The sequence below is a fragment of the Chiloscyllium plagiosum genome, unplaced genomic scaffold (genome assembly GCF_037043375.1).
Source record: "Chiloscyllium plagiosum isolate Xiang-an unplaced genomic scaffold, Cpla_swu_hap1 HiC_scaffold_39, whole genome shotgun sequence".
NCBI lineage: Eukaryota > Metazoa > Chordata > Chondrichthyes > Orectolobiformes > Hemiscylliidae > Chiloscyllium > Chiloscyllium plagiosum.
Window position 1 is genome coordinate 7,577,880 of NW_028270177.1, and position 18,598 is coordinate 7,596,477.

The window sequence follows — 18,598 nt, forward strand, 5'->3', positions numbered from 1 at the left end:
AATGATAATACAATAGTTTGTCAATTTATTCATAAATGTGTTAAAAACTGACTTTAATGTAACATTTTATTCTTACAGCAGTTTCAAGTGTTGCCAATTCATCGGACCCAAGAATTTTCAGAAACTTTCTATGTTACAATTTTCAATGGCAAAATAGATTATACTGCTCCAGACATCCTGGTTTTCAAGCACCATTACCAGTTATACTGGGGACACATCTTGTCCTTTCTGGAATATCTTGGGAGGAAACTAAGACAGTACGATGTGCCAGTTGCCATTGTAGAAGGTCAGAAGTTGGCAGAGATTTCAGCTATCTTTGAACTTAATTCACAGCCCAACTGGAAGGACCTGCTTCCTGTGGTGAAAAATAAAGAATTGGTGGAAGAGATCATCAAGCGTCCAGGCCAGCAGTACAGAGGGCCAGATGGCTTGGAAATCGCAGCTACAAAAATCCAGGCTATCTGGAGGCAGTACCAGTGCAAGACCAAGTACCTCATAGCTCGTCGCCAGAAGTGGGCAGCAGGTGTTATTTCCATCTCGTGGCTCATGCGCGCTCAAAGGGTGCGGGTGAAGAAGACCCTAAAGCAGTCACGTCAGAGACACCTGGAAAATTTTCACAGCAGGGCCAAGGTGTGTGGAGCTGCCAGCTGTTCCGCCAGCCCTCATTCTCCAAATATCTCCGCCTGAGTGCTCCTGTAAAGCTGTTCCCACATTGCCTTTCCCTGCACTTGTCTGAGAATCATATTTCATCCATCATCAGAGATGCAGCCGTTGAGGCTGCAAAGTCTGTCACTGATTTTTTTTTTTGCCTGAAAGAATGGCTGTGCCTTTTCACCACTTTTGGTCTGAAAATTTACATTATCAGGAAAGTAAAATTTCAAGTTTCCTACCTGTACTCACTCTATGGCTCTCTAAATTCGTTTGAAAAGCTCCCTCTCCAGCTACGGCATGCTCAGTACTTTATTGTACTGTATTTACTTTTTGCAGACAAGTGTGTTAATTAATGCTTACTTCACTTATGTTTAGTTTCTTTTTAATTCATATTCCATTAATTAAGCAAAGCACACTCCACAATCTCTCTGCTTGGAATACTACTAGTGCATCATGTAGCGCTAATTAAATTAATTGGGGAAGATGTTTTAAGTATGTAATTAAATCAATTAATATAATTTATGCCTGGCTTGGTCTGACTGACTAAAGTGGAGCAGCTGAAGTTTAACTTGATGAATCTATTACAGCTTCTGTCACTGATCAATGCTCTTCTTGATTCCTAGCATCTGGCAGCCAACTGGAATCGCATCAAGGCCTCCAGGAGAACTATTATCCACATCCCATCATTAGGTATTGCACTTTTTTTTTGCCTGCAGATTCATCCACAACCTCTATTACCCACCACATTACAGGTCCTTGATTGAGTTCAGGAAGCCCCCTTGTTTTGTTTCAAATTGGTCTCGGTAGGAAGATGTTCTTCAGATGATGAGAGTAATAACACAAGCCCTTTCTCAAAACAGCATTTAATTTCAGGATTAAGCAAATAAAGTCATTACACGGCCCCTATTCGGATGAGAGGTGATTTGCTGTAATTCACTTTCATTTGTATGAAATGGAAGCTGAAAGGCTGTGCTGAAATAGCAGATAATGTTTTCTATCTATCTTTAATGATATGAGAATTCAGGCTCTTGCTTGTTGTCGTGTTAAATCAATAAGTGGGGAATCTCACTATATGTTGGATTTAATCAAATGTGCAGTCAAAATGATAAGCTACATTGTCTGGAATTATTTAGTTCTAATTACTGTCAGATGGGAATCTTTATTTGCACTTAAGGCAAGGGGGTTCTGGTGCTGACAAAAGGAATGCTGTGCCACGCTAAATAATTAAGACACTGAATAGTGGGCTCTGTACTTAAATAATCTGCAGCTTTGAGTAAATTAGCACAAGCCTAGCGAAATAATTACATTTTATTAATTCGGAGAATGGAAAGTCTTTAGACTCAACAAACGCTCATTGCCCATGTATGTGGGATCTTTTGCTCTGTGTTTCCTAGGGTATGCCCAGTTATTGCGATCATCTGTGCCCAATATAGATACTCAACAGAACCTACAGATGGGAAGGTTATGTGACATCAGGGGTGAGTGCTGTCATTGCCCAGCATTTGTAACAATAGTTTTGACTAATTACTCGTATGCTCAAGGACAAAGTACCTTTATGACAATGACTTTCCTTTAATGTATTTTAAATATTTTATAATAATGAGATATATAAGCTTTGTAACAATCATCTTTCCACAGAGATTTTAAAAAATGGTGGAAATCAAAAATAAATATAGCAAACCTGTCAGTATCCAAGATCAGAAACTATTTCACATTTTGGGTACAAATTCTGTCTGGTGTGAACTAATGCCAATTTTTGTTTTAATTTTGAAATCCCCAATTGTATATTATAGTAAATGTCTGTGTATGCAGTTGTATTTTATTTCACAAATGGTATGATGCCCTGATCAAGTTAAAGTCTGTTGTAAGTTATGCAATAATTCTAACATTGGTCTATACGGAAAATTGGCAGAAGGCAGAGACAGCAGAGAAATATTCTTAATGGACTCTTGGGCTTCTCTGAATTGGTAAATGCCTTATCATTCAGAGGTCTTTACTGAGTTATCTCTGTGCACAAATGCAGCCATAATGCTGATGATTTCTGTGAGATGGGACTGTTTAATAATTGCACACATGTTGTTAACATAAAAATCTCAATTTTAGGCCAGAAAATGCAATATTGTGTTGATGGTTCAACATCAAGCGAAGTGTCAGCCCTGACTCAGTAGTAGTACCCTCATATGAGCCAGAAAATCATTGGTTCAAGCATCACTCCAGAGACTTGAATACTAATCTAGACTGACATTTCAGTGCAGTAACTGAAGCACTGCTGCATAGTCTGAGATGCTTTCCTTTATATGAGACATAATATTTAAATCCCACACGTGGACATAAAAGTTTCCAAGACACCTGTTCTGCATGGTGTCCAGGCCAACATTTACCACTAATCCAACATTTGATCTGGGTAATTTATTTAATTGTTGTTTGTGGAGCTTTTCTGCAAATACACTGATTGTGTTTGCTACTAGATAGCAATGACTACATTTCAAAAATACCTGAGAAGCTATAAAGTGTTTAGATGTCCTAAGGTCTTGATTGGAACTATGGACATTAAAGTTTTCTTTTCCCTGTTTAATTCAGATTGTTTCAGTAAATACACTACACATAGCTGGGGTGTGGAACAAATTTGGACAGCTCTTTGAAAGAGTTAACATAAGAATGACAGGATGAGTAGCTTCCCTCTATGCTGTGACATTTTACCATTGTGGATTCTTTTTACTCTATAAAATTATATTTGAAGAAATTGTATTAATACAAGTTAATAACATATTCAATGCTGTATTTTTCCTTTAAATATTGCAAGCATTTACATTAATATTTTCCCTCCAATTTTTGTTAGAGTTTTTTTCTCCACGAATTCCTCCTTTTTTGTGTGTATTCCACAGACCGGAGACTGGCTAATTTAGGCTCCGAATTTTAGCACAACTGGTCACAAGGAGGTGTCTCGGAATAGTTGGGTGACCAGATTATCTAATATGCACACTACAATCTCTCATTACAATCCATGGGAGACCTTAACTAGAATATCCTCAATTTAATCCCTACATTGATCTTCACCAGATGGAGGTCATACTTCAAAATGACATTGAGGAAGAAGGGGAAAAGTCATTGCAGGATCCCTGCATTAATGCTGACCAGTGGCTGCAGTTGGAATATATAATGCAGACAATAGCCAAAAGCAGGATCAGATTAGGCTTACGTGTGATTTTCAAGGTTTAAGAGAATGATTTGATTTTTCTTTTAAGAATTAAAAAGATGCACTCCATAATGTGAGACTGATGACCTCTGTATTTCTATGTAGTAGCGAAATTGAACAGAAACATGTTAAAAGACCTTTTTAATATTTATTAAGTCATGCGAAATTGAACTAAGTTAAAATCACCGAATCAGTGCTGCAATGTCCCGAAAAGCAATTGAGAACTTGGCCGGTGATTTTTAATTTCTTTATAATTTACTTTCCACACTAACAACTTAGAATGTAAAATTGTTAAGGTTATGAAAGGAAAAAAAATTCTCATTTCATAGCATGAAATTGTGAAAATAATTCTGTCTTCAGAACAGCCACAGTACACAAATTGATTCTCTCGTTCAAAACTCAGTCCTTTTCATGCTGTGCCAGCTGTAGTGACCTACATTAACTATGCGAAGGCACCAGGAAAAAAAAACAATTTTTAAAAAATATATACTTGTACTTGGGATGAAGTCCCTTGGAATTAAATTACTTTATTTGAAAAATACACCTTCTATTTGAAGTTTCTCATTTTCAGAAAAAAAAATGCGCAGAATCACATGAATAACAATGAGATCAGTGCTTTGGTAACATTAATAAGAGTGCAATGTGTGGGGAGAACTGCACAAAAGTAATGGATTAGATATCCTTGCATTGGTGAGTAAGATCCCTGCAAGGGATTAACCTGTTACAATGTACTAAGAAGGCAGCAAAAATCAACTTGACCACGAGAATGAGGCTTGATTCGGAGGGTGATGAAGCCAGCAAGGCTCTCAAAAGCACAAGGCTAACAATAAGGCAAAACAAATTATTTCTGTCATTTTTTCCAAGTTTAATTAGGGACTAATAATTGACCAAATGTCCTAAATCTACTGGCTGATACTAAATAAAGTACAGTTGTTGAGACAAATTGTATAGTACCAAGTCAAGATAGTGTGGGGCTTTGGTGGTAACTTGCACATAGCAGTGTTCCCATACATTTGTTGCCATTGTTTTTCTAGTTGGTAGATGTAGTAAGTTTTGAAGTAGCTACCGAAGGACATGTAAACAAGGAACAAAAGTAAGCCACTCAGCCCTTCAAGTCTGCTCCACCATACAATAAGATCACGGCCAATCTGGTTTTATCTTCAATTCTACATTTCTACATATCCCCAATAATCTTTCATCCCCTTGGTTATTAAGAATCTACCCACCCCGCCTTCAGAATATTTAGATGTTGCATCCACTTCTTCTTGAGGAAGAGAATTCCAAACCCCTGAGAAAAAAAATTTCCTCATCCCTGTTTTAAATGAGCGCTTTCTTATTTTTAAACTCTGAGCCCTAGTTCTAGATTCTCTGATAAGAGGAAACATTCTTGCAACACCCGCTCAGTCAAGTCTGCTAAGGATCTTAAATATTTCAATCAAATCACCTCTGACTCTCCTAAACTCCAGACAATACAGGCTTAGCCTGTCTAGCCTTTCCTCATAAGGTAATCTGCTTGTTCCAGGTATTAGTGTAGCAAACCTCAGAACTGCTTCCAATGCATTAACATCCTTGATGAGTTTCTGCAGTGCATCTTACAGATGGTATATTTTGCTGCAACTGTGTTAATAATGCATGGTGTGAATGCTGAAGGTTGTGATTTGCAGTGTGGTGCCAATCAAGCAAGATGCCTTCTCCTGTATGCTATTGAGTTTCTTGAATGCTGTTGAAGCAAGTTTTGTCACACTCTTGACTGGTACTCTTTAAATGGTGGATGGGCTTTGAAAGTCAAGAAGTGAGTTACTCAGTTTAGAATTTCCAGCATTTAACCTGCTTTTGTAATTCATTATTTAATATCGTTGATGCAGTTCAGTTTTGTTTTGCCAAAGGCAGCCCCTAGGCTATTGATAGTGAGATATTCAGCAATAGCAATACCATTCAATGTCAGTGGGAGATAGTTAGAGGTGGTCATTTTCTGAAACTTGTATGTTGCAACTGTTACTTGCCAATTATAAATCCAAGCCTCAAGATCGTCCAATTCTTGCTACAAATGGATTTGTACTGCTTCAGCTTTTGAGGAATTATGAATGATATTGAACATAGTACAATCATCAGTGAATTGCTTCAACTCTGACCTAGTGATGGAAGGAAAGTTTTTAATGAAGCAGCTCACGATGGTTGGACCTAGAACACTGCCTTGAGGAAGTCCTGCAGTAATGTCCTGGAAGTGTGATAACTGACCTCTGACAACCACAACCATCTCCCATGTGCTAGATATGAAACCACCCAGTGGAAAGCTTCTGCCAGATTCTTGTTGTCCAATTTCCCTTGATGTTAAGGAAACCTCTGCTCACCTCTGAAGTTCAGCTGTTTTGTCCTTATTTTTACCAAGACTGCAAAGATTTCAGAAACTGAGACGTCCTAGCAAAACCCAAACAGAGCAGGTTATTACGTGTGTAAATGCCACAGGAGAGCACTGTTGACAGCAGCTACAGTTGCTCTTCTCAATAAATATTAGTTCAGTATCTTAATAAGATTTTGCTCCCTTGATAAATGCTTGAACACAAACAGATTTAGGATTTAAAACTGTCTAACTTCTGGAGTTTACTGAGAAAAATGTTTTCTGAAGAAGGCAATAGATTTTGTTATACATGAACAAAATTTCAAGAGGTCAAATGTGTAAATGTCATGAAGCTGGATTAGAGGGTTGTAGATAACTGTAGCAGAGAGCACAAACATAGCTCAACTTTCATTTTGACATTGTGTTTGTACGTTTAGATTTCCAACATGATTTCTTAAGCCACATTCATGATAGAACCCGCCCCTACGTTGCAATGTAATTAGACCCAAACTGCCAGTGAAGGCACTATATGACTTTGCAGACAAAATAGTATAAGTGAAAGTTTGTGCAGCAAAAGTGACCAAACATTTTACTGGGCCATTTAGTGGAGTCTTTTGTGTCATAAATAAAATTTAATGAATGTTCTTTTTTAATTTGCACAGATGCCAGCAGGTATTAGTGTTCTGCTGTACAATTTAATCCATCAATTGACAATATTAAGAAAAGCCCTTTCAAATTGTTAAGCCCATAAATTTCAAATAAAGCAAACTAGCAAATAAGTATAAAATTGGAAAATGAGATGTATAGGTTTGGTCATTTGACCGTGATAAATTGTCCATAGCATCCAGGGATATGCAGGCTATGTGGATTAGCCATGGCAATTGCAGGTTTACAGGTTTAGGGGAGGGGATGGGTCTGGGTGGGATGCTCTTTGGAGAGTCATTGTGGACTTAATGGGCCGAATGGTCTGCATACACACTGTAGGAATTCTATGATTAAATGGGATTTTTTTTCCAGAGCTGACTGGCAAACATGCCCATGAGCTGTTTATTGAGCAAAACATGTGTTTGAGTATAGAAGGATGACCACAAGTGATGTGGAGAGACTGCTTGCTATTTCATTCCAATCTGTCTTCTGATTTTAGGGGAATAAGAACACTGCAGCCTTTGGGATTGGAATTAATTAATGAATTAGTTAGTTAGTCTTGATTCCTTAAAGAAACATTTACTGTGAAGATTTTTGGAAGCAATCAGGAGAACTCCACTTGCTGCCCAATGCAGTGCACCACACAAATAGCAAAAAAAAAGCAAGGACCATAATGAATATTTATACAATAAGTTTTACCATTTATTGTAACATGTTCTTTATGCAGTGAGACAAATAATTTGTTTTACAAAGAAATAGTCTATAGTACATTTTGTTTCTCCTCAGATGACAATATAGATGTTATCTATATTTGCCCCCTTTGGATTGGTAAGGATGTGACCCAATACTACATGAAACTACTTGGACTACAAGAAGCCATCAAAACAGGGCAACCTGAGAATGTAATGAACGTGGAGGATCGTCTCAAAGTCATGACTCCTGAGGCAATAAGCCGTTTTCCTGTAAGTTTCTTCACGAATTTGATTGAGCTTGGTAAGAGGGCAAAGTGTAGATTAAAACAGAAATCAAGGTTCATCACTGATGAACTTTGCATACTAACTAACCTTTATTTTCTGACTTTTTTCTCCTTGAAGGATGAATGTTTTCTGGCATTTCCTCTTCATCCTAGTCAAACCATACTGAGCAACATTCCCAAGTGGATGTTCTTCAATCAGGATACTACTAATAATACTCTGTAACTATCTGTGAGAGCAATTCTCCTTTGCCCCTCTGAGGTAGAACTGGTCACTTCAGAGCTTAAAGCAGGGATTTGCCACGCACATTCCACTTCTTCATGGCATAAAAAAAAATCAATGCTGTACATATTTGTAAACTAAAAATAAGGTTGCTGGTAGCTCGTATGTATGTTTGCATGATCCCTCTTCCCTGCCTCGTTGGTGCATTGACGATAGTATGCGAACTTCATTTTTTAATGACAAGAAAATGGAATGTAGAATGATACATGAAGAAAAATAAATTGGCCTTTGGAGCGGAGAAATATAGCAAACAATCATGGACATTGAATGGAAAATGCAGTGTCAGCATTATCTATGATATAAAAACACTGCAGTTATAAAAGTCTTGTTTTTTGGACATAATCAGAACTGTTTCTGCACGCAATCAAAAAATAATTCTGAGAAATTAGTTTTATTTGTACTTGCTTGTGTTGACAATTGTGCGTACCACAGGAAGAAGCAGTGAGAAACGGGAATAAAAACAAAAAGTACTGGAAAATCTCTACCATTCTGGTAGCATTTATGAGGGAATAACAATGTTAACGTTTCAAGTCTAATATGACTCTTCAGACTGCAGCAAAGTGACAAAGTCTAGGAATATTTAAGTATATTTGACATTTGGGAACTATAAGCAAAAAAAGAAAAGGTAGGAAAAGCTGTTAATTAAGAATGTGATCATGCGGGAGGATTTTAAATCAGAAGATCAAGATACAGAATTATTCTGGATGAAGCTAAGAAATATCAAGTGGCAGTAAACATTGATAGTAGTTATTTATACATCACTAAGCAGTAATAGTTATGTCGTACATGGTAAAATCATGAGATAGCGTATAGCAAGGGTAGTAGTAAAGTAATCATGGGGAACTTCAATCTACATAGACATTGAGTAAACATAATTAGTACTTAAGCTGCAGAAGATGAAAACCTGGTATGTATCTGAGATAGTTTTCTGGAAAAAATATTGAATAACCAATCATAAAAAATATTGCTTTAACTCTATTATTGTGAAGTGTGAATTAGTAATCTAGTTGTAGAGGTGTCTTAAGGAACAATGACAATAATATGTCAGAATTTTACATTAAGTTTGGAAGTGACATAGTTCAATCTGAAACTAGGATTTTAACTCTAAACAAAACTACAAAGTATGAAGACCTTGTTGACTGTGGAGATTAAAACGTATATGATATGTTGGCAGTGGCTAATATGCATTCCTTGGAGGCACAAATATCCAACCAGGAAAGTGATCCAACCTCATGGCTAATAAGAGAAGTAACAGCTTGTGTTACATCAAAGGAAGGGCTTATAAAGCTGCTTAAAATAAATAATAAGCCTGAAAATTGGGACTATTTTAGAAGTCAGCAAAGGTGAGGATCAAGAAAGGATCAGTGCTGGATCCACTGCTTTTTGTCATTTATATAAATGATTTGGATGTGAATATAGGAGGAATGATTAGTAAGTTTGCAGATGAAACCAGAATTAGTGGTGTAGTGGACAGCAAAGAAGGTTATCTCAGGGTACAATGGGACCTTGATCAGATGGGCCAATGCTGATAATGTGTTGCTGGAAAAGCGCAGCAGGTCAGGCAGCATCCAAGGAGCAGGAGAATCGACGTTTCGGGCATGAGCCCTTCTTCAGGAGTGACTGATGGAGGTGAATTTAGATAAGTGTGAAGTGTGGTATTTTGGTAAGGCAAATCAGGACAGGACTTGTACACTTAATGGGGAGTTTTGCTTAACAAAGAGACCTTGGGGTACAGGTTCATAGTTCTTTGAAAGTGGAGTTACAGGTAGACAGGGTAGTGAATAAGCCATTTTGATACACTTGCCTTTAGTGGTCAATGCATTGAATATAGGAGTTAGGAGGTTATGTTATGGCTGTACAGGACATTGGTGAGGCCACTTTTAGATTACTGCATACAATTCTGGTCTCCCTGCTATAGCAAAAACGTTATGAGACTTGAAAGGGTTCAGAAGAGATTTACAAAGGTGTTGCCAAGGTTGAATGGTCTGAGCAATAGGGAGACGCTGAACAGGCTGGGGCCATTGTCTCTGGAATGTCGGAGGCTGAAGTTTATAAAATCATGAGGGACATGGATAGGGTGAATAGCCACGGTCTTTTTCCGAGGATAAGGGAACTCCAAAGCAGAGGGCATAGATTTAAGGTGAGAGGGGGAAGATTTAAGAGGGACCTAAGGGGCAACCTTTTCACGTAGAGAACATGTAAGGAATGAGCTGCTGGGGGAAGGAGTGGAGATTGATATAATTGCAACATTTAAAAAGCATCTGGATGGGTGCACAAATAGAAAGGGTTTAGAGGTGTATATAGGCCAAATGCTGGCAAATGGGTTTAGATTAGGTTAGGATATCTGATCAGTATGGATGAGTTGGACCAAAGGGTCTATTTCCATGCTGTCCATCTCTAAGACTCAGAAAAGATGGGAAAATAGAGTAAGAGGCCACATATTTTACCTTTTTGCACTATGAACTGAAATTGAAGATAGACTACTATACAGTTGAAATACCAAGAGAATTTTGCAACTTAGAAAAATCAAGTGATGCACATTTTTTGCTGTGCAAAACAATGTCGCTTTTCGAAGCAGTGATATCATTACTTTGGGACAGGGATGAAGCAGAAGGTTTTAAGTTAAGGGAAGACTGCCAGACAACAACCCTTGGATTGGTTGAGCTGCAGTTTGTTACAAATCTGTAGGTGCAGGGCAGCCAGAGACATTCAGAGCCTGAAAACCGTACACATCTCTGTATCCCACTCCCTCACAGTATGGATGAAAAGAAAGCAAGACCAAGAAAACTTGAAAGAAAGAATTCTTACAAGAAAAGATCGAAGTCCATTGGATCAAATATGGAAAGTAAAAAGAATGACCATTGCTTTAGTTACAACCTTGTGACATCAGTGACAAAAATGAAGAAACATTTAAGACAATTTCACCCTCATTGTCGTCTAGACTTTTGATTTTCAGAATTGTGCTCCCTGCTTTTTGTTTTCATCCATAATATATGTGTCTAACGTCTATCTTCCATCTGCCTTAAGCAGGAATGATTGTGTGTGTGTGTTTAGTGATTTTAAATGAGAATAGTTTAAAAGTCACATAATGATAGATTAGGAATCCTTTTCTTTCTCTGCCAGTAGTTGAATTTTCTTTTAGATTAGATTACTTACAGTGCGGAAACAGGCCCTTCGGCCTAACCAGTCCACACTGACCCTCCGAAGAGTAACCCACCCAGATCCATTTCCCTCTGTCTAATGCACCTAGCACTATGGGCAATTTAGCACAGCCAATTCACCTAACCTGCACATCTTTGGACTGTGGGAGGAAACCGGAGCACCCGGAGGAAACCCACGCAGACATGGGGAGAATGTGCAAACTCCACACAGACAGTTGCCTGAGGCTGGACTCGAACCTGGGACCCTGGTGCTGTGAGGCAGCAGTGCTAACCACTGAGCTACAGTGTTCTATTAATTGCAAAACTTTGTGTGAATTACTTCGTCCTGAATAACAGTCAGACCAGCAAACTGGTCAATCTAGTTGTTCAATTGAAATTCTATGTGTATTGTACTGGCTTGTGGAACAGTGGGTCACGATTATCCCCTATGAAATATGAAAGGATATGAAAGTGAATTTGCAAAAAGCATGAAACAAGCAGTAAAAGCTTCTATAGCTGTGTGAAAAGGAAAAACAGCAAAAACATTTGAACCCATTACAGATAGAGACAAGAGAGTTTGTAATGAAACAAGAAAATGATTGAGAAATCTTTTTAAAAATTGTGACTGTCTTCACCAAGGAATATTTTTTTAAAAAACTACCGTTGTTTATATTTCAGATATTCAGCATCCATAGTACTTTAATTTTCATGAGATTTAAGAGATAATGCAAGGCTTTCGATGCTAGTCTAACAGGGCTAAGATCAAATCCAATGCAAGAAATAGGAATGAAAGTATCCTTTTCTCACTGACTGCAAATGAGCTATGGAACCTGTATCTGACAGTCTTGACCCAGTTACTGTTGAGTTGCAGAAAGGGATTTGTTGTTGTTTAAAAACTGTGCTGCACAGAAGGAGGCTGTTCTGCCGCCAAATCTACTCAGGGCATTTGAAATGCAATCCACTTATTTCCACTTCACACTTAGCTCTGACTCACAGTTTCCAGGTTCAAATCTCACTGCACAAAATCATGGCAGTCCAGTGCAGTACTTTCTTTATTCATACAGTGAACATGGTCTTTTCTGTCTGGGCCAGCGTTTATTGCCCATCTGTAAATGCCCTTCAGAATGTGGTAGTGACAGCCTTCTTGATCCACCACAATCCATTTAATATAGGTATGCCCACAGTACTGTTAGGGAGGAAGATCCAGAAGCTTCACCCAGCGACAATGAAGGAATGGCAATGTATTTCCGAGTCAGGATGGTGTACAGCTTGGAGAGGAACTTGCAGATGATGGTATTTATCATGGTTTGAAAGGTGATGTCGAAGGAGTCTTTGTGAATTTCTGAAGTGTATCTTGTGGATGGTACACACTTTTGCTACTATGCATTACTGGTGTGTTAGAATATTTGTGAGTGCTCTGCCAGTTAAGTTGGCTACTTTGCCCTGAACGATGTTAAACATCTTGAGTGTTGGAGCTACATTCATCCAGCCAGATGGGGAGTATTCTATCATTGTCCTGACATGTGCCTTGTAGATAGATAGTGAACAGATTTTGAGGAATCAGGAGACAAGTTATTTGCTGCAGGATTCCTCTTATCTTTGACGTGTTCCTATAGCCACAGTATTTATATGGTTAGTCCAGTTCAGTTTATGATCAGTAGTAAGCCACCAGGGTGTTGACTAGGTTTCCTCTTATTGGAGAGGATTATTGCCCGGTACTTTTGTGGCACAAATGTTACTTGTCAACTGTCAGCCCCAGCATGGATGTTGTCACGGTCCCGCTGTATTTGAACATTGACTGCTTTAGTATCGGAGAGTCACAAATGGTATTGAATATTGTGCAATCATCTGTGAACATCCTCACTCCTGGCCTTATGGTGGATGAACGGTCTGATGGTACTGTGCTGTCAGAGGTTCTGTCTTTTGGATGAGCTGTTAAACCAAATGCATTAGTATGGTGTGATAATCCCTAGGAGGCTCATGGAAAATCACAAATTAATCTCCCTGTGGAACTTGTTGAGTACGACTTGTCTTGGTAACAGGCAATGGCCTGCCCATCTGGAACTCATCATCTGAGCCAAAGGGTTCTTGTAGTGTGGTAGTATTGTCCCCACCTCTGGATCAAGAGACTTGGATTCAAGTCCCACCTGCTCCAGAGATCTATAAAAACATCTCTGAACAGGTTGATGAGAAAAATAAGCCATGTCTGTCCTGGGCCAGGACTATCCCAAGTGATGAGTAGTCGCTGTATTTGGTGTTCAACAACAAACAACAGTGTTCCATTCCAGTCAGGTTTCTGAGTTATTAGGCTCCAAAGTTATTGTATTTGATGTTGAGTCCTGAAGGCTGAGCAGCCCCCAAGTGGAAAATGAAGTGCTGTTCTTCCAGCTTGTGCTGTGCTTCTCTGGAGTACTGCAGCAAGCCTGAGACAAACATGTTGGCCAGGCAACATGGTGGTGTGTAAAGGCAGGCAACAGAAAGCTAAGAGTCCTTTTTACAGATAGAACGTAGGTGTACTGCAAATCAATCACCCAGTCTGTATTCGGTCTTCCCAGTGTAGAGCAGAATACATTGTAAGCAGCAAATACAGTAGACAACTTGAACACAGTGGACAACTTGAATTTATTAAATGCATAGATAATACTTACTTAGTCATTGTGATGGTAAGAATAGTATCATGAGGAGAATTGACACTGTTCACTACTGCAAAGAATGAGAGTCCAGAGGGCTGTGCTACCTGTCCTGCACCAGGATTCGGGACACCTATGCATTGTTAGAAAGTAATGTACAGTGGAAAAGAAAGTATCCAGTTATCATGGTCTATGTAGATACCAATGACAGGACCAGAAAAGAGATTTTACATAGTGAGTTTGTAGAGCTGGCACAAAATTAGTCTCTGGATTATTACCTAAAACACATACAAATTGGTGAAATAAATGTGTGACTTAAAGACTGGTGCAGTAGAAGTGGTTTCCAATTTACGGGACACTGGCACCAGGACTGGAAAAAGTGCACCTGTACCATAGAGATGGTCTACATCTGAACAATGCTAAGGTCAGTGTTCTGACAAGCCATATAACTGGGGAAGCAGAGAAAGTTTTTTTTAAACTGAATGGTGGAGGCAGGAGTCAAATTTGGGAAAATGTGATAAATGAAAGTATAGAGATATGGCAAGAGAGGAATAAAGGAAATAATAAGTAGACCATGACAGTAAGGGATAGAATACAAATCTAAGACCAATTGAATAGATATGGCTAGAGATTGCTAAAATCATAATAAGGACAAAACTAAAGGCTCTGTATCTTAGTATTCTTGGCCTTGAACCTGAATGTAAATAGAAGTAAACAAGTATGATCTGATAGCCATTACAGACACACAACTGCAATATTATGTAGATTGCGACCTGAATATTGAATACATGACCTTTAGGAATGCCAAAAATTTGGAAAAGTGGAAGAGCAGCACTGTTAATTATTGATAGTATTAGCACAATAGTGTTAAATTCAGGAAACCAAAAATTAGAGAAAGTTTAGATAGAGATGAGAAATGATAAAGACTCTTATCACTTGTAGAAGTGATGTATAGGTCCCCTAACTGTAACTAGACAGTAGGACATATTACAAAGGAAGAAATAACATGAGCTCTCAGAAAGGTATGATGATATTCATGTTTTTTTTCTTTAATTTAAACATAGAATGGAAAAATTGGACAGTTAGAGGTAGCATAGATGAGTAGTGGAGTACTAGGAGAACTCCTGTAATGTTAATGGATGGAATGTTTATACTCTTGGGTTAATGACAGAAATGGTAAAAAACATTAACACAGTTTAGTTTCGACTTAAGAATAGATGATTCACAGTTTTAGTTCAGAAGAACAAGAGTTCAGTTCAGAAGGGATAGCCTTTTTCTTCTCACCGGAGGATCAAGAGGTTAATGCAATCATTTACTCAGTAAAAATGTGTTTTAGTCTAAAAAAACTTCCAAGCCAGGAGAGTCAATTATTAGAAGTCTTCAAGTTGTTAAACAGAGAAAGTCAGACCATGAAAATTGAGAGAGGTTCATGTCAGTGAACTTGGAAAAGAATCATAAAAACAATCTCAAGAGTGGAAGTGAAAGAAACTGGAAAGGGTTGGTTAAGTTACGAAAAGCTGAGAAAGGACTTTTTTTTTCTTGGATTGAGTCTCTTTAATGAATGATATTGGGAAACACATTGGAACTTTGTTTTAATTTTAGTTTTAAGATCTTTCCAAGTTTAGTAAATATATACAGCTTTTTTAAACAATAAACTTATGTTCTGTCATTGAAGGACATTTGTGGTCTCAGTGAATATTAGTGAATTTCAGTGACAAATAACCATATTAACCAACTGCAAAAATAAATGTATGGTATAGCAAGCCAGGTTCAACTTTGGGATCTGACTTGCCAAGTATTACCGTCAGGTGAAATCGTAACAGTTGCTGGACAGATTTAATTTTTCAAAATTCCGTAGACTTCAGGAAAAGTCCACTAGATTAGAAATAGCAATCTAGTCATTTGTCATTTACATAAATGATTTGGATGTGAGCATAAGAGGTACAGTTAGTAAGTTTGCAGATGACACCAAAATTGGAGGTGTAGTGGACAGCGAAGGAGGTTACCTCAGATTACAACAGGATCTTGACCAGATGGGCCAATGGGCTGAGAAGTGGCAGTTGGAGTTTAATTCAGATAAATGCGAGGTGCTGCATTTTGGGAAAGCAAATCTTATCAGGACTTCTACACTTAATGGTAAGGTCCTAGGGAGTGTTGCTGAACAAATATACCTTGGAGTGCAGGTTCATAACTCCTTGAAAGTGGAGTCGCAGGTAGATAGGATAGTGAAGAAGGCGTTTGGTATGCTTTCCATTATTGGTCAGAGTATTGAGTACAGGAGTTGGGATGTCATGTTGCTGCTGTACAGGACATTGATTAGGCCACTGTTGGAATATTGCGTGCAATTCTGTTCTCCTTCCTACCGGAAATATGTTGTGAAACTTGAAAGGGTTCAGAAAAGGATGTTGCCAGGGTTGGAGGATTTGACCTATGGGGGAAAGGCTGAACAGGCTGGGGCTGTTTTCCCTGGAGCGTCGGAGGCTGAGAGGTGACCTTATAGAAGTTTACAAAACTATGAGGGGCATGGATAGGATAAATAGACAAAGGCTTTTCCCTGTGGTGGGGGAGTCCAGAACTAGAGGGCATAGGTTTAGGGTGAGAGGGGAAAGATATAAATGAGACCTAAGGGGCAACTTTTTCACGCAGAGGGTGGTATGTGTATGGAATAAGCTGCCAGAGGAAGTGGTGGAGGCTAGTACAACTGCAACATTTGAAAGGCATTTGGATGGGTATATGAATATGAAGGGTTTGGAGGGATATGGGCCGCGTGCTGGCAGGTGGGACTAGATTGGGTTGGGATATCTGGTTGGCGTGGACAGGTTGGACCAAAGGATCTGTTTCCATGCTGTACATCTCTATGTCTCTATAATTCCTTCATTCAAAAAGGAAGGGATATGGAAAACAAGAAACTACATGCAGTTAGTTTAACCATCTGTCAAATGTAAAATGTTAGATGCTGTTTAAAGGCAACTTAATGGTCTACTCATGCTCCTCATTTGTATTCATAATATTTATGTAAGTTTTTTATTAACTAACAAAATCATCTTGCAACAAATATAGAAAATGTTGGAGAAGCTCAGCAGGCCAGGCAGCATCTGAGAAGAGAGAAACAGAGTTACTGTTTCAAGTCCAGTGTGACGCTTCTTCAGAACCATCATGTTGCACCTGCCATTCCACTAGTCTTTAGGCATTGAGATAGATAAGGAGGGAATGACCTGTTGTCATCAATACAAAATACAGAAAATGTGGAAGTAGGTTAGATGCCAAAATGTATTTACTTCCAGAGCCATTGACCTCTGGAATGGATTGCCAGAACATGCAGTGAGAATAGCTTTACTATAGAACTTAGGAAGGGATCTGGATTCCTCAAAAAGAAGGCATCTTGAATTTTAAGAGTTATATTAGGGTCAGCCACTACTTGCAGTATCAGTGATGCCAGTCTCTTAAAGTTTGTTAGGGTTTGCTTGAATAGTTGGAGAGGAATTCCCCTCAAACTTTGTGCAAAATTGACCTTAATTCCTTTCTGTTCCCTGCTCCCCTTACCTGGTTTCTCCCCCATCACGAGATTGCATGCACACACAAAGTCTATACAGGTAGACTGCACTATAGGCAGGTGATGCATGAAGCTCACCATCTGTGTGTGTTTTTTATATCGAATCCCTGTAGTGTTGAAACAGGCCCTTCAGCCTAACAAGTCCATACTGACCCCTCCGAAGAGTTATTTCTGTATTTTTTACACTTAGTTTCTAATTTAGCTTAAATTTGGTAATCTCAGTTACTCAAAACAAGTACACTGAAGAAAAATGAGAAATGCTAATGTTAGGAAATTGAACACTTTGCCATTTTGAGGTTTGCCATACTTTTACAGAATGTGATACTGAGGCATCTGGAGGAATGGAGCTGGGTTCTGCAGCAACAGTGTTCTAGATGTGCTTTCACCAGGTGGCGCAAAAGGAACAGTCTTGTCTATTCCATCCTTAAGAATCTTCACCTTGATAAGCACACTGTTCACCAAGCTGTTGATCAATATATGCTGAAAATGTGTGTTTGTGCACAGCAAAGGTCTTATCACATTGGTACTGTGACAGTATCTTAGGGGAAATATATAGGTTTATAACCCTTTTTGTTAAGGGCACAAAATAGCAATAAAGTTGTAAAATAAACATTGAACTGACATAGTATTAAAAGACTTCTTAAAGAACAAAACCTGTATTTTTATATATCAAGTATAATTTAAGACGTGTATAAGTGATTTTGATTGAGGATTCATGCTTAGCTATTTGGATTGGTGTGGTACTGATTTAGATCCGGACAAGGTCAATGCCTATGATATAACAGACAGAGGCAGAGGTTCCCATTTCCCTTTTCATAGTAATAGAAGCAGGAGTAGGCCATTTGTCCCATCAATCCTACTCCAGCATTCATTAAGATCTTGGCTGATCTATCCATTGTCTCAGCTCCTCCTACTTGCATTAGCCCCATAACTCTTAATTCCCTTAACATGCAAAAACCCATCCAACTGTATCTCGAATATATTTAATGAAGCTGCCTCTACTGCTTCCTTGGGCAGAGAATTCCATTGATTCATTACTGTCTGGGAAAAGCACTTCCTCCTGAGGTCTGTTCTAAATCTACTCCCCCTAACCTTGAGGCCATGTCCCCTAGTCCTAGTCTTACCCACCAGTGGAAACAACTTGCCTACCTCTATCTTATCTATCCCTTTTATAATTTTATCTTTTGCT

At 38.6% G+C, this 18,598-nt stretch overlaps 1 protein-coding gene across 1 annotated transcript in view; it reads left to right on the plus strand.

The window, feature by feature from the left end:
• iqch (IQ motif containing H) overlaps positions 1-18,598 on the plus strand; it is a 185,690-nt gene that overhangs the window by 66,760 nt on the left and 100,332 nt on the right. The window contains exons 9-12 of the mRNA XM_043677174.2: positions 79-630; positions 1,275-1,341; positions 2,046-2,129; positions 7,617-7,792. Coding sequence (XP_043533109.2) covers positions 79-630; positions 1,275-1,341; positions 2,046-2,129; positions 7,617-7,792 — 879 coding nt within the window. The remainder of the gene's footprint in view (positions 1-78; positions 631-1,274; positions 1,342-2,045; positions 2,130-7,616; positions 7,793-18,598) is intronic.